The sequence below is a fragment of the Antrostomus carolinensis genome, unplaced genomic scaffold (genome assembly GCF_000700745.2).
Source record: "Antrostomus carolinensis isolate BGI_N321 unplaced genomic scaffold, ASM70074v2 scaffold18101, whole genome shotgun sequence".
Lineage (NCBI taxonomy): Eukaryota > Metazoa > Chordata > Aves > Caprimulgiformes > Caprimulgidae > Antrostomus > Antrostomus carolinensis.
In genome coordinates this window covers 29,848-53,958 of record NW_010292207.1, presented here as the reverse complement: position 1 = coordinate 53,958, position 24,111 = coordinate 29,848, and the positions used below count along the sequence as shown (strand labels likewise).

Genomic DNA, 24,111 nt, shown 5'->3' with positions numbered 1-24,111 from the left:
GAAGTGCTTCTCAGGAGGCAGGCTGCAAAGCAAATAGATTTCATACTGGGGTGTCAGCATCCAAACTGGAACATCAAAATTTTCATTTTAATTATTGTGTTCATGACTGAGACAGTGGAGCATGGTCATGTAGCAAAAGATATTATAATTATTGAACAGTATATAATTTCAAAGCAGAAGTCTTTATAATTGCAGATACATCTATCTAAACTCTGCCAATACCTGCAATTAATTTCTACAATGCTATTTTTTAAAATGAAGAAAGCTTAGTTGTATTATGAATCAGTTTGCTGCAGCTAAGTCACATAGAAGTAATAATTTTCTATTTAAAAGTTGCGTGACAAACATTGCTTCTGTAGTTTCATTTTTGAAAGATATTAACTGGAAGGCAATTTCTTGTCATATCTGCTCTGCTTTCATTTAAGCATTGTGGCTTTTCTCAACTGAAAAACATATCTGTAATATGTGTTAATTTGTATGCCAGAGTATACAGTTCTGCTTGGGTTTTCTGTCATTTTTAATTTCTGTTGCAGCAGTGTATTGTAACCGTGTATCTGAAAACATATATCCATTTCCTAAGTCAGTTGTGTCTATGTGATGTTTCAAAGTATCAGCTTTTATTTATGGAATGAACTATCAATAATTTTGTTCAAACCCTCATCACTAATTACCTTTAATTACCTTTAATTACCTTGGTAATTCTCATTTCTTCTTTGGCTTTAATACCATCTACCTTGTTCCCGCAGTGCCATTGAAAATGTGGCTGTTCAGATCACCTTCAAAGTTACTGTTAGTGTAGCCTACCCAGTTGCCATCCTTCCTCCAATATCAAACGCAAGTTATTGTTTTATTGAGGCTGATTAAGACTCCATTCTAGATGATCATGCACCCCACACACATGAAATCCAATTGTTTTCAATATTCAATGGGTACACCCTATAGGTAAATTTATATTTCTGCTCCAAGAAGTTGAGAGTGTAGAGCCCTATTAATCATCCAGTGTGATGTTTTTGCAAAAAAATTGCAAAGACTGGTTGCTAATATTTTTTTTTTTGTGATGTAAGTTGGAAGAATTACTAGATTGGTTGTATCTTTTGAAATCTCTCCTCAAATATATTTCACCTAGATTAAAATGAAACCTTTGAGTAAACATGCAAGCAAATTATCCTGGAGTGGTACCGAGGGAAATTGTGTTAAGCGTTTGTGTGAGACAAAGACAAGTGGACAGTTCAGGATATTACTAACAAAAAATAGCCAAGATCATTGCTTCTTATGTGCCTGTGGTAAATGCAACTGAAAATAATTTATTTCTGAGCGCTCGGTGATTTTTTTAGGAAGAAAATATTCATCTCATCTCTTAAGCTGGGATTCATCTCACCTAACTTTAGATTTCTCAGTTAGATATATAGGTGTAAGTTGTTTTCTGTAGATTTGCCATATGGTGAAATAGGTGATGTATGTGTCCTATTTTGTTTTCTTCATTGATTTTGAAGGGAGCCCAGGATGCATAGGTCTAGATATCTTAACTTTTGGATCCGTAAATTAGGACCAGAGTAATCCTCTCTTTAATGAAGACATTTCAAGGTCGTGGGTCACCCTATGAGAACAGAAGCAGCATAGATCACATGCAGTTGATGACAGTCTTAATGGAAAATAAAAAGCTGAGGCCAAAGTAAACGTGAAAACTGAACTCTACCCTGCTGTAGTGGACATATAGCACCAAACCTGTTGCTGAAATTGTGCTTGACTCTTGCTTTTCAATCTCTGCCAATTGTGAGTGTAAGTCAGAAACCTCACAGCCAGTAATTCTGTCTTAATCATTTAACTTGGCTGTTAGGGAAGGATAAGGAAAGCCCTAGAGGTGTTCAACAGCTCGAAGTTCTAAGTGACAACTGAAAATGATGGTCTGTCAGTAACTTCTTTTTGGTCAAAACTTTCCTGGAAAACCCAGTTGCAGGGGATGGGATGATGGTGCGAAGCGAGAGAGCTGTCCTCCTGGGAATCCTCAGGTTGGCAGATCTGCTGTATCACCCAAGTGGCAGAAAGCAAAGTAGAACAGGTCTGATGGTCATATCCTTCTTCGTTAAGAGTTTCTCTAATTAATTTTTGGGGAAAAAGGTAATCACATTTTCCCCAAGAAATTCCATGTGAATTGTGCAGACTGTAGTAACTAAATGTGTGATAATGGCCTGCTGTCCATATTTTGTAATTCAATTATGTATTTAAGTCATTGTGTTAGAGCTACTTTTTTGCCTTGATTAAAGAATCTTTGTTTCGGTGAGCCCAGTATTAATGTACTCCAGATTCTGTTTCTTTAGAAGAGTAACAGATGTTCACAGTTTGGTGCAATTTTCAGATGAGCAATGCTGTTTATAATAAATTTTCCTGAGACCACCCAACTCATTTCACTTGTAACTTGAACTATGTCCAAGTGTTGATCTCAGGAGATGTAAAAGAGATGTAACAATTCAGTGCCCCACCCAGTTCAAAAGACATGACTTAGTATAGATGGAATTTAAATATCTATACTTCCAATCCACATAGAAAGTCAGGGCTTTATCTTGCATGCTATGAAAGACAGAGGTGGAAATAGCAACAATCTTGCTTTCATTCATCAGATATTCATAGGATCTGAAGATCTACGCTGACAAGGTCTGAATGAAATAAAATTATAAAACAAAGATGAACAGGTGAAAAAGCACAACATAGCAAGCAAAAACAAAGAAATTGAGAATTATCCTGGAAAATGCAGATTCATTAAACAGAAAAAGAAACAGAAATGCTGTATTAAATATAGCTTGGGACGTGACAAAATGCATCATGTAATGTTAGAAACAGCTGCAATAAATTTTGTACTGCGTTAACCAAAACATAGTGTGATTTTGATATGTCTCTATCTGGGACATTATATTTAGTATTAAGTATTTAACAGCAAAAATAGTGTTGATAGGGCCTGGGGATGTTAGAAAGCAAGTATTGAGGAAATTTGGGAGATGGAAAGTGAATTTTTAAGTCATGTCTCTGCGTTTATAAGAAGTCCTAGAGACTCAGTCGTATTAGTTTTGTCAAGGTACAGAACAACTCCCAAAGGGAAAAAGCAGCTCTGAATGATTTGAGAACGTGAAAATTAAACAAACAGTTCTGAATTGACAGTAATTGGTACTGAATGAAACAGTACCCAGTTTTTTTTTCTTTCCTGACATTTATTGTACTTTATACCTAACATTTAGTGCAGTGTTATTTTGAGATAATAAACTGAGAACTCAGAAAAAAGCATTGAGAGGTTCCTATGGCAACCATATTGTGCACATTATCTATCTGAACATTATGATTATGGTCATATGACATCATGGTATTGAGTCTTGCTGTTTGGCAGGTGTGTATTTTACAATATGAGTTAATTGATGAATATAGAGATAGTTATAAATGGCATTAAATCAACGATCCAAATTTTCTTTGCAATAGAATTACTCTACTGCATGATGCAAGTTTTTTCTTCAAATTTCTTGAAAGCACCTTGGCTGGAGGGTTCTGAGCTGCATTTTTCTATATGGTTTTTAGGCACAGTGAATACTGAGCCGTGTCCTCTGACAGTGATCATTCTCCAGTCAGAACACAAGGATTTTCATAATTGTGTGCAGTTGTGTCGCACCAGCCGATGTGTGAATATGCAGTTTGACGGGATGCTCTGCTCCCCGGCTCTCAACGGTGTTTGTGTTTGCTTAACTGCTTGCCAGCAATGAAGATGCTATTTCAGCATCTTCCTTTCAGCTGGAGCCAGAAATACCAAATGCAAAGGAAACAGTGCTGCTGTGAGGACTGCTGAAAGAGATATTTTTAGTTAAAAATAAATAAATTGATTAATCATTGCACCTCACCGTTTTCTATTTTTTTCCCCTCTCTTTTTCAACTAGTGACTAAGGGCAAACTGCCCCTTCAGTAATTCCTGTGTATTGGTTATTACTGAAATTCCAGTCTTATTTGGAAATGAAAAAATATTTTATCACTACTTTGGTTAAACATACTGTGATAGAAACTAGAAAATATCTCATTTTTATAGTCTTGACCTGAATATGTCCCTGACTTTTGAAGAGTGACCTGTCTTGCTCTACAACAAAAGGCTTATGCTTTTAACCTGAATGTAAAATCTTATTTTTCTCCACTTTTAATTTAGTTTTTAAATAATCTTGTGAGGAATCAGTTGCTTGCTTTGTTTTTATACTTTGTGTTTTTCTTTACAAAAATAATAGAAATGTTGAAACTTATATTAGAAGATATATGGGATGTAACGTTCATTCCCGCTCTAGCTCTGTTTCCCAGGAAACAAATCAGAGCAGCATGAAAAGGATCTAAAGTTCCTAGATCCGGTGCAGGAAAAGTGAGGGCAAGTCTAAAACCTGTCTTTTAAGGCAATGTCTGCTAAGGACCTCTTACAAAGCTGTGCGTCGAGAGACTTTTTGGGAGTGGGGTCTGAGTAAAAGAGGAGTCTTCTGGTGGGTCTGCAGTATGCAAACCTGGGGAAATTGTCATCTGGGCAGTTCTGCAACATTTGCTTACAGTTACTCAGGAAGGCTGTATTAATTTACATAATCCATTCCCATGGGGACCATTAATGTTTCCTGAGGTTGTCAGATTTCTTGTGATCAAGTGGCTGCAATGGTTCCTTGGAAGTCCCTGGACTTCTGCCACCTGGGCTGTAGGCGTGGGCAGATGCAGATTCCCTCTGCACAGGCACGCAGCTGTAACTGTGCCACATGGCAGGTGTGTGTGTGCTGCCTCTGCTGGTGCTGCTTTTTGAGGGGAAGAAGGAGAGCTGTAAACCCCTTAGTCCAGTAAATCCTCACCTACTTTATAATCCTGCTGTCCCATTATTTATTTGTGGAAAAACATTTGACTTCAGAACACTAGATTTATGAAATAAAACCAAAGTATTCAAGTATTATGTTTTTGTCAGTTGTTTTAATGATAAAGCTTCCTGATGTTGCTAGTAAAGTAACAGCATCACGTTGTGGTACTGCAGGTATTATTAGAATTGGAGTAGCGCCGTCTTCCTATAAGTAGGGAGATTAGATTAGATTAGCACATGCACCAATTTGGCAAAAACCTCACATTAACTATGCTTAGTTTTGCTCTTGCTTTCTCTGGAAAGTTCATATAACCTGGCCATGACTGTGTATTTTTTTAATTTCCTACCTTCTTTAAGGTCTCATTTGTCTTCCCATAAAAGTAAGACTTCCGTATGTCTCCCTTATGTGACCTTAAATTTGCATGCTGCTGATAATGAATTTGAACTAGAGTTGGTTGAGAATTTTCTGTCAGAACGAGTTTCGACTAGAAATGTCTTTAAACAAATATGTAAAACAAAGTTTTACTGACTTTTTCAAAAAAATACCTTTTCTAATAGGAAAATCAATGCATACTATTCTGTTGCATTTAGTTTGACTGATTAGTGGTATTTTATTTTACAGAATCAACCTCAAGTATTTTATCTTTGAGTTAGTTGAAAAAGTAAAACCAAAACTCATGTAACTGTGTGGCACACTGAAACTATTCTTGATAACAAGTGATAATTTTTGCAAAATGTTTTTCCTCCCCCGCAAAAAAACCTGAGTGAATTTCTTCAAAGATAGCTGAGTTCTCTGTGTGAGTGACAGATGTAAGCACATTTTGCCTGTGTTTCTAAAGACTGTTCCAAAAAAAGAATGTGCTTACAGGTGTTTGGTCAAGTGTTGAGGTGCTCCTTTCCTCCTGTTGTGAAAGGGACAAATCATGCTACTCAACACTTGTCATATTAAGAAACAGCAAGCAAGGGAACATTATTTATTTTAAAAAGAAAGAGACAACTTTTTTCTAGTTCATTAAAACCTGGAGCTTGATGTTAGCTTAAATACAACCAGAGATTATAGAAGCCATAGGAATAAGTGAGAGTGTGGTTTTGTCATACACCAATACTAATGGGCATTAGAAAGTGTTGGTAACCAAGACTCTGAAAGACCCAAAAAAAGTTAACATGTTTATACTTCTATTTTATACAGTTATATCCAATTTCAAAGTTTTGTCTTTCTTCTTTCAGAATGATCAGTCTATGCAAGATATGCAGATAATGGGAGGAGATGATCTTTCAAAGCTGACTGGGAAGGTTTGTTAATTTTAAATTTAAGAGAAAATACATCCACTAAAAAACCATGAGAAAAGCTGTATAATTTTGCACATGGACTGTCAGATACTAATAGTGAAATCAAAGGAAGGTATTCATCTCTATTAAATTGGTATAATGCCATTGCTTTGAGATTGCAGATGCCACATCCTAGTGTAGCAATTTCCCAATAGTTATACACATATCATCAGTGAGATTGTGGGCAAAATTTGTGCTGGAATGCTTCCCCTGAGCTTGTTTATGTCTTGGAACCTGTTTTTTCTGCCTTCAGTTGGGTGCATGCAAGCAAACTGCACGTTGAGTATCCTTATTGAATTCAGTATATGAGGACTTTAATACAGTATTGCCTGCTGTACAAAATTGAGTTGTGGAACCTTTCACTTAGATAACCAAATGGGATTTTTTAAATTTCAACATCAGGCTGGCTGTATGACTGAATTTGCTTAGCACTATCCTTGAACATTGTGGTAATGAAAGAGAATGGTTCAAGTCAGTGAAAAGGCTATTTTCATCCAACTGTGGTAATACAAAGCAGTATTTTGAAGAGGAAGGAAGGCTTACTTCTTTAGGCAAATGGTCTATGTGGAAAATAGTCAGAAATGGATTCTTCACCTATGCATTAAGGCAACATAATACTTACCTTGTTACTTGTACACGCAGTTTCTCTTTTATTAGCTGGCACTAAGTAACATCAGCTTCTTCAAAGCACTCAAATGTAGTACTAGGAAACTCATTTGTTTTGTTGTACTATAGCACACAAGAAAAAGAAGAGAAAAGCTTAACTTCAGATATTTCATTCATATAAAATAGGTTTTGATGCAACTAGAATGTAAATGAAAAAAATGCTGTTAGAATATTTTAGTGATATATATGTCCTCGATTTGCACTTATAAATAATCCTGCTGTGTGTTTGTTTCCAAATTATCACTACAGCGTTAATCATGTTCTTGGAAAATATTAATTATTTTGCTACTTTCTTATGTTCAAACACTGGAGCTACCTGTTTTTCTGTGATGATTTTGCATAAGTTACTGTACCTCACATGCAGAACTGGCAGTGCACCTATTCATCTTACCTAACATGTCTCTTTCCCAGATAGTTCAAACACTTTCTAAGCTTCCAAGCTCAGCTTCCCTGCCTCACCTTCCAATCCTAAATTTTCCCCATGAATGGTTTCAGCTATTAATATCTTTTCCAGATATAATCTTTCTAGTATCATTTGAATTCAGCAGGACTTTTGTGTATTTGTGTGTGTCCACATGTGTATGAGAGAGAAAGAAGATTTCACTCCAAATAGTTCTGCTCTTTTAAAAAATGAAGTAAATTGTGTTCCTATACTGAAGATCCCGGAGACCTTATTCTCATTGGCACGGCCCTCCTGTTCCCAGGTATGGAGCAGGACATAACATTTGGCTGTTAGGAGGCTAGGAGATACTTGGGCAGAAGACTGAACAGCAATAGGTCAGGTTGCCCAAGGAAGTTGTGGCTGCCTCCTCCCTGGAAGTGTTTAAGGCCAGGCTGGATGAGGCTTTGAGCAACATGATCTAGTGGAAGGTGTCCCTGCTGATGGCAGGGGGGTTGGAACTGGATAATCCTAACCATTCTATGATTCTATTCTATAATATAGTTTAAGATTGCTGGGTAAGGAGGCTGGAATCTTGGGTAGGCATGAAGGGGCTGGTTTGGGAATGAAGGTGATTGATCAGGAAGGGAGCCCAGTGCTGGAAGCTGGGTGTGGAGAGGCTGAAGCAGAGCAGGAGGGAAGGGCTGGGACTGCCTCGGGAGCAGACTTGCTGAAGGGGGTTTGGCAGTTGTTTGTATGTGTGGTTGTCTGTGACTCAGCTGTTCTATGAATAATTAAATAGCATTTTCACTATAACATGTGAGAGTAGGGTTTCCTTAAGACTTATTTTACTGATTGAAAAGCTGGGATGCAAAGCTTCAGCTCAAACATTCATACTTATACATATCTAAAGTTGGATATATGAAGGAGTTGCCTCATGTCCACGAATGCCAACTCCTTCATCTGTTGTTGACTTTAGCAATTAGTGCAAGTATTCAACACATTTTACTAATCAGCCATTTGCAGACTGATTCAGAGCCTCCTACAGTCAATGTAAATCTTTCCTTGAAGTGTTTTTTCATACCTTAGTTTAGCTGCTGGCTTTTAAAACTGCTGGCTTTAGTAACCATTGTAAGTCACTGAGTGAATTAGTGGAAGACTTACTGATGGAATTCACTTTCTCTGCTTTTAAGCAAGCTAGGTGCTGCTTCTGCCTGCTTGGAGTACTTATTTAAAAGATTGTAAATATATTGAAAGATTAATATGCCAGGTTAAGTCCCATTAACTTAGGGATCATACAAGGTGTTTTCAAAAGTGCCAGCATGAGTTCGGAATGTAAGTTCCATTAAGTTTCTGTTAAGTTCAAAAGCATCAATAACGTCAACAGTTTTGAAACCTGCAGACAAAAAATTCTGAGATTTTTATCTTAAAATGTAGTTCATTAAGTAATAATACCTGGAATCTTGGCTAGACTATAATCTTAGTGAACAGATAAATCATTTCCATGCGTTACTTATTATTGTAAAAAAGGATTACTGAGTATATTCATGAACATGCTATTCTGTAACTATTTTTTTCTGAGAAAGCTTAGAGAAAGAAAAAAAATATAAAAGCTAATTTAAAAGAGGCTGTTAAGGATAACAGCTCTTCAGAAAGAAGAATATCTCCTCTGTACTTCTCTACAATATGCTTTTGTTTATAAAAACATTATAAGCCTGGAAAAAATGTGTAATGACACAAACCATGAAAAAGAGAAATATTCTGAGACAGAGGAGAGTTAGCATACAGACCCAAACTGTTACCTGAAGAAAACCATCCACAATTTGAAATTATTCTTCCATAAAGAAGGTCACAGAGTCAAGGATTAAGATTTCCATAGCATGAGTCATTAACAAAGGTACTTGAAGAATGAGTCCTGATATAGCTTAAGACTCTAGTGATTTGTAACTATTCACTTCTATGCAGAAAAAATATAATTTCAAAGTCTCTCCTTTAATGATTTAAGTGGTGAACATAAAATTTCTCAGTAGCTGATTTCATAGGTAAGTAGCTGCTTAGTTTTCTGTTACTTTAAAGCTGAAATGGTCATTTGGGTAAAATCATTAATGTTTATAAAGAGGACTAAATTTTGAAAACAGGGAGATAATTAATAACTGTCTAGAAAACGAGAGGCACTGTTTCAAAGCAAGATGGCTATGAAAATTTATGTAAATGAGGTGAAAGAACAAATAATATAACTGTTTAGTATTAATACTGTAATCATACTGTATAGTACTGTAAAAATTCATAGCATATTTTAAAGTATTTGTGGGATTTAAACAAAGTAAATTTTAAAACATCTATGGAAATTTCAGTAGATTCAGCTGTATCGGAGCTGTAAGTTATGGCTGCCATTTACCTCTTACACTTGTATGTGTGTATATTTTGTCCCAAGAGATGGTTGAAGATGATTATGTAGTTCAAAGTCTCTACTGACAGGAATCATTCTCTATATCACTCCATATGTAATATGTCCTGTAACCTTTCAAAAAAGCTCCTATACCACTTTGACTTGTCTCCCTGCAAATGAGACAGGTTAGACAAAATCATAAACTTTGAGTTTATATAATTTTGCATTTAAATACTTATTACATTTGTATAATGTATTTGATGTCAAAATTAGATCCATATATTTTTGTCATTATCACTATTTCTACGTAACATAGGATGTGAACAAAATTAATCTTCCTTGTTTGTTAGGTTAATAAGAACTTGTAATTAAAACAAAGTAGTTATGTAATTAGTATGATACAATTATGGAGCCAGTGAATTTCTGGTATTTTGTCTGTCTGTAATATGGATTAATGCTTATGTTCTTTATGAGGGGCTATTCCCTGTGCTCATATTAAGTACATCTTGTTGATAGCCAGTGATTTTGGCATTTTCAGAGAAGTGTAGAAGGTAATCAATAAGTGACCAAGAAAAAAAGAAAGTGAATGTCTTGTACTGTCTCTGCACTTCATTGCATTATTTTGAGCACTCCATCACTACTCTGATACTCTCCTAAAATGACTGATCAGCTCATATCAAAAAGAGGTTTCACTCAGAGGAAGATATCCACCATGCAGCACTCCTCACTTCCTTCTGGCAGGAATTTTGCTATAAAATCCCCAAACTTCTTTTACATATCTCACCTAAATCAATTTATCCACTGTCTACCATTTTCTTGCCCTACTTGTCATATGAGAAGATTTTCCAGGAACATAATGCAATCTCACTTTCTTTTCTTATGCCTCTCATTTCTTCTTACTTTACTGAAACATTTTCTCTGCATGTCATAGGTTCTAACAACAGTTCTGGGAGCTATTTCTCTAGCATTCTCTTAAATATGTTAGCATTTCAGTATTTAATAAACCATACATGTGGCAGCTGTGTAACACAAAGATTTATTCTCTAGACTTAAAATGCATATTATCATCTCCTTCACTATTCCAAGTTTGTTTCTCAGAATTCTGTTGGTTCTATACTTATTATTTTTTCCCCTTCAGTATTTGCTGCCTTGATTAATGTTGTGCTTTCTCTCCCTATATGCATTTCTTTCTGGAATAATGCCCGTAAATTTGCAGAAAAAATAATGGCATTCTCTTTAGAACATTGTGTACTTGAGAGACTATTTATTGATGGTAAAGGTATACAAAATCCACTATATGCTTCTGCAATAGTTGTCCCCCACTTATGTCTACATCTTACTGTATTCCTATCAGATGTGCAGCTTTGCCTTTTTCATCTTTTCAAAGGTTGATTTTATGTGTTTTCAAGCATTCCACATCTTCAGTACCTCTACTTAGCTGCCCTTTTGTTCTGCGTTTTTACTTAATCAGATTTTCTACTCTTCTGACAGTTGCCATCCTTAACTGCTTTTTCCACAGTAAAAGACACAATTTTTTTTCTTCCCCAAAGTCAATCACCTTTTTTTGCACTTCTTAAGTAACCTGATCTACTGTTGATCATTATTTTCTTTTTTTGTTGCTGTTCTGGAGGAAGGAAAGTACAAAGAAAACTTCCCAGCCTTCCTATCCCATTTTTCCATGGGCTCTGCTCTCCCACTGTCTACCTGCTTCTACCTCGTAAGTGTTCATAATTCTGTTGATTTCACCTGTGTCCAGAAAATCCTCTTCCAATTGCAGATGATCAGAAAATTATACTTTTTCCTTCAAGTAAGAGAATGGAGACAGTGCTCCATTCCAGAATTACCTTTACATTGATTATGGTAATTTGTTCTACTTCTTATGCACAACAGAAGCATGCTGTAAAGATGGCTGCAAGCAGAACACGCACGTGTACAGCATTCAACACAGTGCTCTCTGAGAGCAAAATGTCAGTGAGAGCATATCGTCATGCCCCCCATCATGTCCCCCACTCTGTCAGCTCTTGGAGATAACGGAACTGGTTTTACAGACTTTAAGTGGCTCAAGTCTGTGTACATAGACTCTTACTGCACTAACCAAGTTTCTCACATTGGCAGCTGACATTGACCAAATTGAGTGTCTAAAAAAATAATGGTTTTGAGATACAGTATGTGTCTTTTCAGGAGTGCTATAAGATGTGGATCAACCCAGCAGAAAAAATTAAAATCAGATGTCCATGACCTTTTCTAGAACCCTGTATAAAGCTCCTACTTAGATGTCTAATTTCTCAGGAGTCTTTCATATTATTTTCTAACATCTTGATGAAGTGTTAGTGTATGTAGATTTCAGTCCTGTGCATACTGTAAAATGATTTCACTTCTGACAGCAGTGCTTGTAGCTTCCTTTGGACCTCTTCACTGAAACATGATGCATTATTGTTTAACCTCTGTTTGCTGATGATTCTTCAGTCCTATAGCACTGCTTCTTCAAGCCTAACTTAAGGTGTCATAAAATGTCTTGTTTAACCAGTAGTACCTGAGGTTCCCCAAATACAGTGCTAAGAAAGCAAGTACTGCAGGTGCGATGAGTAAGCTGATAATCTGTTAACAATTTAGTTTGAAGAATCGCAGTATCAACTTATGTATTTTTGATCATATAAAGTACACATGAAAACAAGGTATCTTTAGAAATAATCTAACTGAAAATGCAGACTTATGAATGGAAATTTAACTAAAGGGAATAAAAATACACTATTTTGTAGCCTTCCACCTCCACCCTCAAAAAAAAAATAGATATACATAAAAAGGGACTGTGGTTTTTTTTTCAGTCTTTTCTATTTTTTACAAATATGCGTTCATCTGTGAACTGGATGTATACAAGAACTCACCTTTTCTAGCAACTGTGTATTCATGAATACTTTAGAAGCTGGTATAACTAATAATATGTTATGTGTATCCCCAAACAGTTTAAGAATAGTTCTATCCAAGAAGGAGAGAGGAAGGAACTCAGAACACCAATGGGGACTCGAAAATAAAGTATTATTTCCATCATTCCCAATTTCCATGTATTTTCTCCACTTGTAAGACCACTATTACCACCATACTAAATAGGATAAAAGGTCTGTCTAGGCTTGTATCATGTCTTCAGCAGCAGACAACTGGAATTTTATTAGGGAAAGAATATATGAAACAGCTAGAACAGAGACCTCCAAAATTCAAGTTACATCTGGACTATCATGTTGAATACATCCAGTGCTAGAACTGTTACCCATGTCTGTGTCATCTCTTTGTAACTCCAGTTATGCCTCTAGTCCCACAAGATCCTATAGCAAGGAGTTTCATATTGAAGTTGCATGTGAAAAAGTTCTTTCTTTTAAGCTTGCTACCTGATTACCTTCAGTGAGCTTTACAAGACTTAGGTAAATCTGCTTCCTTAAAAATTTCTGCAAATCTTACCACATTGAGGTTAATTTTCTTTTTCTTTCTTTTTTTTTTTTATTTTTCAGTACAATTATTTGGCCTGATCACAAGCAGAGCTTTGTTTAGAGATTCCTGTATTTTAAGATCCAAAGGCACCATCATTCTTCTCTGAACTTCTGAGTGATTTAGATTGCAGGGTCCCAAATAATAATTTCTTCACTGTGCCTACAGTTTCTCCTTTGAGCTACCAAGTATTTTGATTTAAAGAGTTGATGGAGAAGCCTCCATACTTCAGGCATATCTTACTAACAGTCAACTGTTATCACTGCTAAAATGGTGAACCTAATTTTTTCTTCTGAATTTGGATAGCTTTTTGCCTTTTGCTGTTGCCTTTTTAAATACCTTTGCCTACTAGACTGAGTGGCTTGCCATTAGCAAATTTATGTTGCCATACGGTTACGTATTTGCCTATCATCCAGTCATTATTTGAGCTTCTTCTAGATAAACTAATATATTGGGAGCCTGCTGTAAAGTACTGGCATACTGTAGGATGTAAATGAGACAAGGTTTGAAGGTATAATTAATAACAGGAGATTAATATTAGACAACTGATACAATTCAAAGAAACAAAATTTCAAGCATGCAGATCCTTCTGTTCATCTGAAGAATCAGCAAATTTCAAGCTAAGTACAGAATGGGAGAATAAAATAATAAAATATTTCCCTACGTGATCACCTGCCCTGTGACCAAAGGGGCAGATAAAAATGTTAAGAATTTCTCTGAGCTAAAATAAGAGAGTGAATTATCAGCTGTGGAATGCTGATAAATGAGTTGAAGGTCAGCTGCAGTAGAAGATTATAATGTGCCATAAAGTCACTATTTTATTGAGTCGCAGATCACAGAATCATAGAAGTTGGAAGGGACATCAGGAGATGACCTGCTAACGCAGGTTCCCTACAACAGGTTGCACAGGAAAGCGTCCAGACAGGTTTTGAACATCTCCAGAGATGGAGACTCCACAACCTCTCTGGACAGCCTGTTCCAGTGCTCTGTCACCCTCACACTAAAGAAGTTTTTCCTTAAGTTTGTGTGGAACTTCGTGTTCCAGTTTTTGCCCATTGCCCCTTGTCCTGTCACAGGGTACTACTGAAAAGAGCCCGGCCCCAGCCATTTGGCCCCCACGCTTCAGGTATTTATAGACATTGGTAAGATCCCTTCTCAGTCTTCCCTTCTCCAGGCTGAAGAGTCCCAGCTCTCTCAGCCTTTCCTCATACAGGAGATGCTCCAGGCCCCTCATCATCTGTGTGGCCTCCGCTGGACTCTCTCCAGAAGATCCCTGTCTGAGTCCATGATTTCTAGTTCATACAGCAGTTTTGAATTTTTGTTCCCAGGCTCAGCTGTTGAAGGTATTTTGTCGTCTCTTTGAGGTCCTGGGCTGAAAGGTCAAAGTTCTTTTGTGAAAAATGTTCTCCCACTGGGAACTCGGCTGTTAATTAAATAAAAGCTATTACTTCCTCCTACAAACCTTACTTCACTGCAAGGTGTTTTTTCCAGGTCTGAAATAATTCTTCTGTTCTCAGTCTTAAGTTCTTTCGGGTTTGGAGTTTTTTTAAACAGCTTTTTTTTTAAAATGTGTGTTCATGTTATTCTGCTGATTTTACACTGAAACATATAAAGTGAAAATACCTTCTTCGTGTACCTATGTGATTTTCTTGCTCTGCATGCAAGGGCTGTATTTATCCTCTTAGCTGTAGTATTGCATTAAGTATGGTTTTTTATTTGATTACCTAAGTAGAGTTTCTGTTTTCCTGGAAATATTCCCCCTTTCTAAATTTGCAACTTAGCATTTTACCTTGTTAAAATTTTACATTTTATTTGAATTCAAAGACAGCCTTTCCCTCAAACTCTTATTCAGTGCTAATTTCAAAGCACTGCTATTTCATAATATTTTTCCCTTTGAAATCAGTCTTCTAAATGGAACATAAAATCAAAATCTAGAAAAAAAAATGTTATTCTTTTCCAGGAAGGTGAAAAATAGTTTCCATAGCACTTACTGCTGTCAGGCGGGAGGCATACATGATCTCATTACTCTGCTTGGTCTTGTTAGCTGACATTGTTCTATTTATTACTGACCTGTGGGAAGGTAAACAATAGAAATGTATTGACTCAGTGCTGGAGTATTTTTCAGCTTGTTACAAGTCAGGATTTTTCTTACATGTATTATAATAACAACTGTGGTAGTTTGACCCACAGTGGGACCATGCAGTCCTGCACTCACTCCCCCCCACCTGGTGAGATGGGATGGGAGTCACAACAAAGGGGGCACAGGATTAGGAATGAAGGACAGGGACGGCTCACTCACCAGTTATGGTCACGGGCAAAACAGACTCAACTTGAGGAAGAAAAATCAATTTAATTCATTGCCATTCATCTGAGTAGCACAGTGAGACGCAACAACCACATCTTACAACACCTTCCCCCACCCCTCCCTTCTTCCCGGGCTCAAATCACTTTGCTCCTGATTTCTCCACCTTGCCACAGCAATGGCACAGGGGACACGTAATGAGGTTACAGTCAGTTCACCTCTGCCGCTCTTCACAGCATGGAAGTCCAGGAACAAGATGTTCCAACACGAGCTTCCCATGGAGTCATGGACCTCTTCAAGCTCAGCTCCCGGCTCCAGCATGGGGACATCCATGGGCTGCAGACTCCCCCCCCCCTCTGGGGGTCCACCCCCACTCTGGCAGCGAGTGACTCTCGGGGTCACAATTCGAGTCACATTTGCCCTCAGGCTCAACTTCTCTGCTCCAGCGTGGAGTCCTCCATGGCCTGCATGTGGGTCTCTGCTCCACCGTTTAATCTTCATGGGCTGCAGGGAACTTCCTTTGTCTTCTCCTACTCCATATGGTAGAACTGGGTGTGGGTCTCTGTCTTTTCCCCTCCTCCTCTCTTCTCTGGCATCAAAGCTCTCTGTGTCTGTCCTTTCTTTAGGCCGATGGTCTTTTGTTAGGCCAATGGCCTCTCCTCCAGGTTCTCTTCACCTTCTTCTTTTCAGGACAGTCCCTCCCCTCACAAACATGGATTTGCAGGGATGTTTCTCTAGTGCTCGTTGGCCCAGCCTGGGCTGGGGGGTCTCCGCCTTGGAGCCAGGGGAGCTTTTTGCTCTCACAAGGTGGCCCTTCCCCCACTACCAAAAAACCTGCCCCCCCTACACACACAACACACAACCTACTTCCTTGCTGTGTATAAGCTCATGTGGCTCTGAAATGCAGTAAACTGCAGGTTTTCAACTTTTGCAGGTTTCCAGTCCATTATTAAAAATTTGTAAATTCACAGATAAATTGAAATTTATTATATAAAAGAGAAAATCTGTCTCTTTAACATGAGAGACAAATTCACATGGAATGCAGGGATTAGAAATTCTTCTTCATTTTACATAGTACTAATATTTTAAAAAATCTCCTCCTTTTTCCATATGTCTGAAGACATGCTGTTATGAACCATTTCTACTATTGTCTAAAAAAGTATATGATCACAAATTTTATTTTTGTGTAGATCCAGTTCACACCACAAATATTATATCTGCTCAGTGCAAATGTCCATGTGCAGAGTCACAAGTTGAGTGCACCCTGATCACTCAAAACTGGAGAATATGAAACTTCACAGCAGCCCTCTGCATTCAAAAACACTGTTAGAGCACAATTTTAGGGCCAGTGCTTGTTAATGTTTTTATGAATTATCTGGAAGCAGGAATCAAATGTACGTTAAGTAAGTTTGCCAGCGACACTAAACCAGGAGGAGCTGTGGACTTCCTTGAGGGTAGAGAGGCCTTACAGAGAGATCTGGATAGACTAGAGAGCTGGGAAATCACCAACCATATGAAATTTAACAAGAGGAAGTGCCGGATTCTCTGGGACTTGGGGGTGGTCCTGGTTAGATGTACAAACTAGAGGACAAGAGGCTGGGGAGCAGCCTTGCAGAAAGAGATCTGGGGGTTTGGCTTCATGACAAGTTGAATATGAGTCAACAGTGTGCAATAGCTGCAACAGTGTGCCCCAGCAGCCAAAAGTGCCAACCATGCCCTGGGGTGCATCAAACACAGCATAGCTAGCTGGTTGAAGGAGGTGGTGGTCCCACTCCATGCTGCACTGGTGCATACTGTGTGCAGTTTTGGGCGCCTCAACGCAAGAAGGACATCAAACTATCAGAGTGTGTCCAGAGGAGGACAACCAAGATGGTGAAAGGTCTCAAAGGCAAAACTTAGGAGGAGCAGCTGAGGTCACAGGGTTTGTTCAGCTTGGAGAAGATGAGGCTGAGGGGTGACCTCATGGCAGTCTACACCTTCCTCAAGGGGGGCAGCAGAGGGGGGGGGGGGGGGAGGGGTGCTGATCTCCTCTCTCTGGTGACCAGCGACAGGACACAAGGAAATGGAATGAAGCTGCATCAGGGGAAGTTCAGACTGGACATTAGGAAAAGGTTCTTCACCAAAAGGGTGGTCAGTCACTGGAACAGGCTCCCCAGGGAAGCAGCACCACACCTGTCAGAGTTCAAGGAGTGTCTGGATGACGCTCTTTGTCATGTGGTTTAGTTTTAAGTAGTTCTGTGAGGAGCAGGGATTTGAACTTGATGATCCTTATGGGTCTCTTCCAACTTGAGATATTCTATGATTCTATATTGCACCAGCCTGCTTCCTGCCAGCTACCTGAAACCGCTGTAAACACAGGATGAATCACGGTCATCCAATCTATCAGCTCCCAACCAACCCTCTGATCATCAGCAATAAAAGCTGCTGATTCTCTTGCAATGACTTAGTAGAAAGGTGTTTGAAACTCTGAGAGTTGAGCCACCACCCCTTCTTTATTTGAACGATATAAAAAAATCTTTCCAGGACATATTTTTTAAATATAACATTTTTATTTTATTAAATAATTATTAGATTTCTGGACATACTTCACAGATTGTATTGGTGAAGGTGTCTCTACTCAGAAATTAAGCCTTCTTCAGTCTGGTCAACATGTCAGTAGATATTCCTATTTCCTGTTCTTCAGGCTCCAAAAATAGACAGAAAATATCAAATGCATGCCAGAAGGCCAGATTACTTTTCTTTTCATGTGGTTTCCTCCTCTGCAATTGCCTCAGATAAATCCGAAAGGACAAAACAGTCTTGATCTGTGTGGTACAGGAGCTTCAAACATATATATACTTGAAAAAGGATTGTAGCTTATCATTTGTCCAGCTATCAGTTAGTGCTGTGGCACCAAAAACTAGTGAGTTTCACCAGTATCTTGCCCACCAGCCCACAGGTGGATTTCATGGTGAAGCTGAATAAGGTCTTTCATGTAACTCTGACCTTTTGGAGATACACTGGATGCAGCCAGCTGTGCATTTAAGATAATGGTGACATTACTGATAATGTACCAATTTGTTGTAACCATTGCATTATTTAATCTTCTATCCATCTGCTCAAGGATAAGATAATCTATTTCAACTAGTTTTAGCTACACATCACAACCATCTAGTCCTGGATACTGTATATCAAAACATTTCTTGGCAGTTTGTTCCTCTGCTACTCTGCTATGCCATCCCTGTTCTGGAACCCCTCTATCAGCAGTCTGCTTCAACAGGAGAAAGGCAGGGGACAGGCAGCAATGCAGTCAGTTTCCCAGCACATCATGTCGTTTTGTAGGAGATGGTTTCTGGTACCAGAGAATGGCAAATAATTTTGAATGCCTTCAGTTGTAAGCAAAAGTTAAGTATGATGACTTCAGTCACAGTAGCCCTGCCTAATCAAAACAGGGATTAATACACCGCTCTCAGCAATCAGGATGCCTGCTTATTTATATATACAAAATGTTTTCATATCTAAATATTTTATAGTGGCTTTTCCACTAAGAAGTCCTTACATACAGGATTTCTCCATAGCACAGAAAATCCTCATGTTTTGGAAATAATGAGAGTGTGCATAATACAAAACAGAATCTGTGTTTCCTGACCTAGTCAACTGCCTGATGAAAGGGACTTTCAAAAGACCAAATCTCCCAGTGCATATCATTTGCAACAGTTGGACTCCTTGACTCTGAGAAGAAGCAAGAATAGCAGAATGCTAGTCAATGTCAGGGTCCACCAATATCCTTCCTTCTCAAGTTAGTCAATAAATATGAGATCTTACACTTCAGCTGAAGTCATGCACAGCTGACTATCATCCTTGTGGCCAGACAAACCCTTCAGGCATGTCTGCATCTGTGTTAATCTTCTTTCCTTCATATGAGTCATTTGTGATAAGGAAATGTAGACAAGATTAAATTTCTATTAGACAGATGTATAACTGGTTGGAAAGCTGTCCTCAAGAAACAGTTAATTATGCTTCACTGCATGACTGGATGCATTAAAGCATGTTTTCCAGGAACTATACAGTATTTAATTCATGATTTAGAAGGTGGAATTAGCATTTAATACTAGTGATACTACCTGGAAAAATACAAGATAGTACTATGATCTTAAAAAATTATTGTAAGAATTTGGTTCAAAGAATGACATGTAATGACAATAAAGATGAATACTAACTTCTGTGTTTGTACAGAAGTAATCATTTGCATAAACACAAGTGAGGAAGAATGACTAAGCACCAGTTCTGAACTGGAGACAACAGGTGGATCACAAGTTGCAAATGAGATAACAGCATACCTTTATAAAAGATGTTGTACTGGAATATATAGAAAGGAGGATCATTTGTAAAGCATTCAAAGTGGTTCTTTTATTCTTCTCGACACTGGAAAAGTCTTCTCTCTGGTTTGGGGTGCCACAACTGGAGAAGGATTCTGACCAACCAGACAGGTTCCAGAGGAGAACAAAAGAATTATCAGAAAGCTAGGAAAAATGACTTGTGAGAAAATGTTGAATAAATAGGAGTTATTTAATCTGAAGAAGAGGAAACTGAGGAAACACACCTGTCTTCAAATATATAAGAAGTTAAAAAGAGAAGAAAATAAAGGTTTTTCTATGTCCACTGCAAAACAAGTTCAGGTCAAATAGCAACAGCAGTTTTCTAACTGTATTTTTGCTCTTAGATATTGAGGCACTGAGACACATTGCCTGGGAAAGTTCTGAAGTCCTCATCATGTTCAAGAACAGGTAAATCAGATATCTGTAAGGGATAGTTTTAAGTTGATTCTTCAGGCCAACAGAATAGTCTTGATGACCTTTCATGGTCTCCTCAGTCCCATTTTCTATTAACGTCTATGATTTTTTTCTCACAAGTTAATTAGTAAGGTCTGCTCCTCCCTATTGGTTTAATCCTGATTCCATGGCCAGGGAGGCTGCTGTCCCCTCATTTTGTCTAATTTTATGATTTCCACTTGCAAGTAAGCAAAAGAATCCCCACTGTTGCTTGTGATAGGATAGCTGAAGCAGCTGGTAGCAGAGAAACATATTTGCCTGTCAACAAAATGTCCCAGGACTGTGCTTTTCTCTCAATCTGGCATGGCCCTGTGTGCACTAATAGGCTTCAGTGGCCATGACCTCTGTCACTTGGGGCCCCAATCTGTAGGCACAGGAGCCCCAGTTCAACTCAGCCCTGGACTTTCAGTCCATGCCTGAGCTAAGGTGTATGGGTACCCATCTTCAGCTCAGCTACAGCCATGGCCTGTATGTTGCTACAGGTGTTGATCCAGAACTTAACTCACAGGCTGACTTTCCAGACTCAGACCCGTCTCACCACTATGGACTTGCCTGGAGATCAGTGAGCTGTGTTTGATCATGGTTACTCTCACTGGACCTGATCCCAACCTGTGGATTGACATCTCACCATGACCTCAGATCTGCCTCATCACCCTGAACTCACCTGATGATATGCAGTGTTGGTTGAACAAGTCTCAGGTCTGCCTGATGACCTCGCTGCAGCACTGTGGGGCTGGGTGCTGGCTGGTGAGGCCCCTGCAATGCTGGCTGTGTTACTGCACTCAGCTCATGGCTACCCTTCACTCAGGGAGCAGCCAGCTTTTGCTGCACCCTGACACCATCTGCTAATGTGGGACATTGCAGTCCTCTGCCATGTCAGTTTTGGTATGTCCCATCTCATGCCATAGCTGCTGGATAGGTCTTGTGCTTTTCCTTTGGGAGGAAAGTTCTTGTCAACAGTATGAAGAGCAGCACAAGGTGCACAAAAATGGCAGAATGGGTCAGGATGTCAGGCTGATGTCAGGTCAGCTTCTCCTACCAGGTGCCACTCCCAGTCATCCTGGACTATTTGCTGGTACTAAAGGAGTTCATTTCTGTCTTTAGTTCTGGTGAGGTTCTTTCCTTGTCAACTCTTCTGCGCTCTCCCTATACCATATATTATGTGTGTGTGTGTAGGTATATACACACATAAATATTTACATGTCTCACCAGCTGTGCAAGTTCTCTGGGGGATGGTTAAACCATTACTCCTGCACATAATCTTGAGGTGTCCACTGACTGAATCAAGTGATTTGCTTATGCCTCAGACCCAGGTGTCCTGAGCTAGTCTTTGGAGGTGTTTTTCCTATTTATGACTTCATCCAGGAAGCCAGATGAAAGCCAAACCCTTTTTGGATCCAAACAGCTTCCTTCAAGAAAATGTGTCCCTGCACACTTGTCATAAGCTTCTCCTGAACATGGTTTTGGTCTCTTCATCTTATCTAGAGGATTGACTTACTTCCATTCTTTCTTGAAGGAAGAAATTTCTAGAGGTAGGGTGTCTTTGGACTTTTGTTGTTAAGAGGCCTTTGACTTTTTACCTCCACAGGACTAGGTCTTTCAGATCCAGAGTTGTTTGTGTCAGCAGCTGAGAGGTTGAAAGTCAGGAGTGCCAAACAGGATAACCACCAGTGAAACCTGTTATGAAAACACCAAAAAGGAGACACCCTGCAAGATTAATACACATTTCAACAGAGCTCAGTCTAAATTAGTGGCTTTCTTGAGTGGTATCTCCATTGCTGACATCTGCTGAACTACTACCAGGAGTTCTCTCCACACCTTTACCAAGTGTTTTGCCATTTCAGAAGCATCCAGGTATAATACAGTGTGTGGTAACATGTTTGTGCAGTGGTTGATGCATGAAGCATGCTGTAATCTCCCTACCAAACACTGTGACTGTTAGGAGGAATTGCAGTATAAATATAAATATGGATAATCTATAGTAATAATTTCTGTTTTGAAGATTACAAGAAGCTTTATGTATCAGTTAATGAAACTGTCAAAGGTGTGCTGTTTATGAGCACACTCCCTTCACACACTCCTCCCTGGTGTTTGGGTCTTTCTCAGAACTCTCAGCCTGAGGATTCTGGGATGGAAAAGGAAGTTAGACAGTCTCCACGTTATGTATGTAGCAAAGCCCACAAGCCTGATGGAAAGGCAGGTAATGTAAGCTAGTCTGGTGAATACTGCATCGATATGAAACTGCTCGTCTGTCTGTCTCAAGGTTTTGCAGGACATAACAGTGTGCATGTGCATGGAATATATATACATAGATAAATAGATAGATAAAGGTATTTGTGAAATAACTTTCCTCCTGCTATTGCAGGTTTCACCTCAGAAAGTAGATCTTAAGGCAAGATTGTAAGAATCTATTCTTTTGAACATGCATATGATAATGCCCACTAATAAATAAACTTTTATTTCTTCTAATAAGGACATTACTTCCTGTTATTGCTTTTAACAGAACAGAAGTAGCCTTTGATATTGTGATTCCTGGAACAGTGATGAACCATGTCAGCAAAAAGATCAGCTTATGTGATCATGCTGTTATAAGGCTTGACATCCCTGCTCTTGACTGAAGCACTCCCCTTCTCTTCAAGTAATACTATTGATCTCAGCAGCAGTATTTGAAGAGAAAGAGGGTGCTTCATGGTATGAGAATGGGTGGTACAACTTGGCCTGTGATCCTTTACGGTGAGGTTTCTGGCAGGTGGGGGGAGGGAGGAAGAGCATTTATTTCAGAGCAAGAATATTATTGCGGTAGACTCATAGTAACATTGGAAATAGTATTTTAGTGAACTATAGGGTACACTGTAGTACATGGCTAGAGACACTGGGATGAAGTGAAGCTCATCCCATTTGAATTTCTTCCATCTAATTTTATTTTCTGAAGCTACATCCATTCTTGCACAAAGGCAGAGCTGAATAAAATCGTAGCCCCTGTCTGCAGGGCTTGCTCTTATGGCTGGCTCTTTTTCAGGGCACAAAAATGAAACAGGAAACTCCTTGTGTCCTGTGTACAGCTCCATGTTGTATATATGCACACAGACCTATCTATCTTCATTTCACTTTTTCAAATATTTGTTTCTTTTAGTTTGTGAATATTATGTAATTGTATTTCTTTTTGGTTATTTCTTTCAGAATGTTCTAATTGTGGAGGTAAGTCAAGTGCCTGTGTCATATTGTACTTAGATAAAGTCACATAGTCAAGCTGTGATTGTGTGTTCGGTTTCTAAAACCCGTGTGTGTTTACACTTCTTTAGCTGGCAGGCGTGGAGAGGGGTTGATTTGCTTAATGACCTCTCAGTCTTTTTGCAACTGCATGATGGATCAAACTACTTTGCTGCCGCTCTAATTGGTACTCTGCCTTGTGATACCCAGGAGTCTTTGTTTCTGTGTCATGTGATTTGTTCTTCTGTGGTTTCACCAACTCCTGTTCTGCAAGTCGTTCTGTTCCTTGGAGGACAATGAATCAACTGCAGTGATACCCTACACTTCTCAGTTGCATGACTTTAAAATAATAGCATGGCCCTGCACATGCTTTACAACTTCAGGGTTGTTCACATGCTGGTTGAGAATGTCACTCATTCTCTCAAGTCCCCGTGACTCCCGCTCATTAGCACTGCATCCTGCAGTGGCCCCTGGGGAGGTTCCATCACAGATATGTTGCTGACATAAATCAACAGTGTTCAGATGTAGAGGAAAAGAACGTGCCACCTCACTAGTGCTGCAGATTCTCTCTTAATTATTGTAGGTAATTATATTTTCAAATGTTGGAAAAGCAACTGGGATGGTTAGAGAGCATGTCAGGATCTGACTGGCATTTCAGGCCCAGTCTGCTTGTGTGGGAAGTAAGCTGGACAGTGTAAT

At 38.8% G+C, this 24,111-nt stretch overlaps 1 protein-coding gene across 1 annotated transcript in view; it reads left to right on the top strand.

The window, feature by feature from the left end:
• PRTFDC1 (phosphoribosyl transferase domain containing 1) overlaps nucleotides 1-24,111 on the top strand; it is a gene marked incomplete at its 5' end in the record, with an annotated part of 41,974 nt that overhangs the window by 15,453 nt on the left and 2,410 nt on the right. The window contains 2 exons of the mRNA XM_010176875.1: nucleotides 6,074-6,139; nucleotides 23,383-23,400. Coding sequence (XP_010175177.1) covers nucleotides 6,074-6,139; nucleotides 23,383-23,400 — 84 coding nt within the window. The remainder of the gene's footprint in view (nucleotides 1-6,073; nucleotides 6,140-23,382; nucleotides 23,401-24,111) is intronic.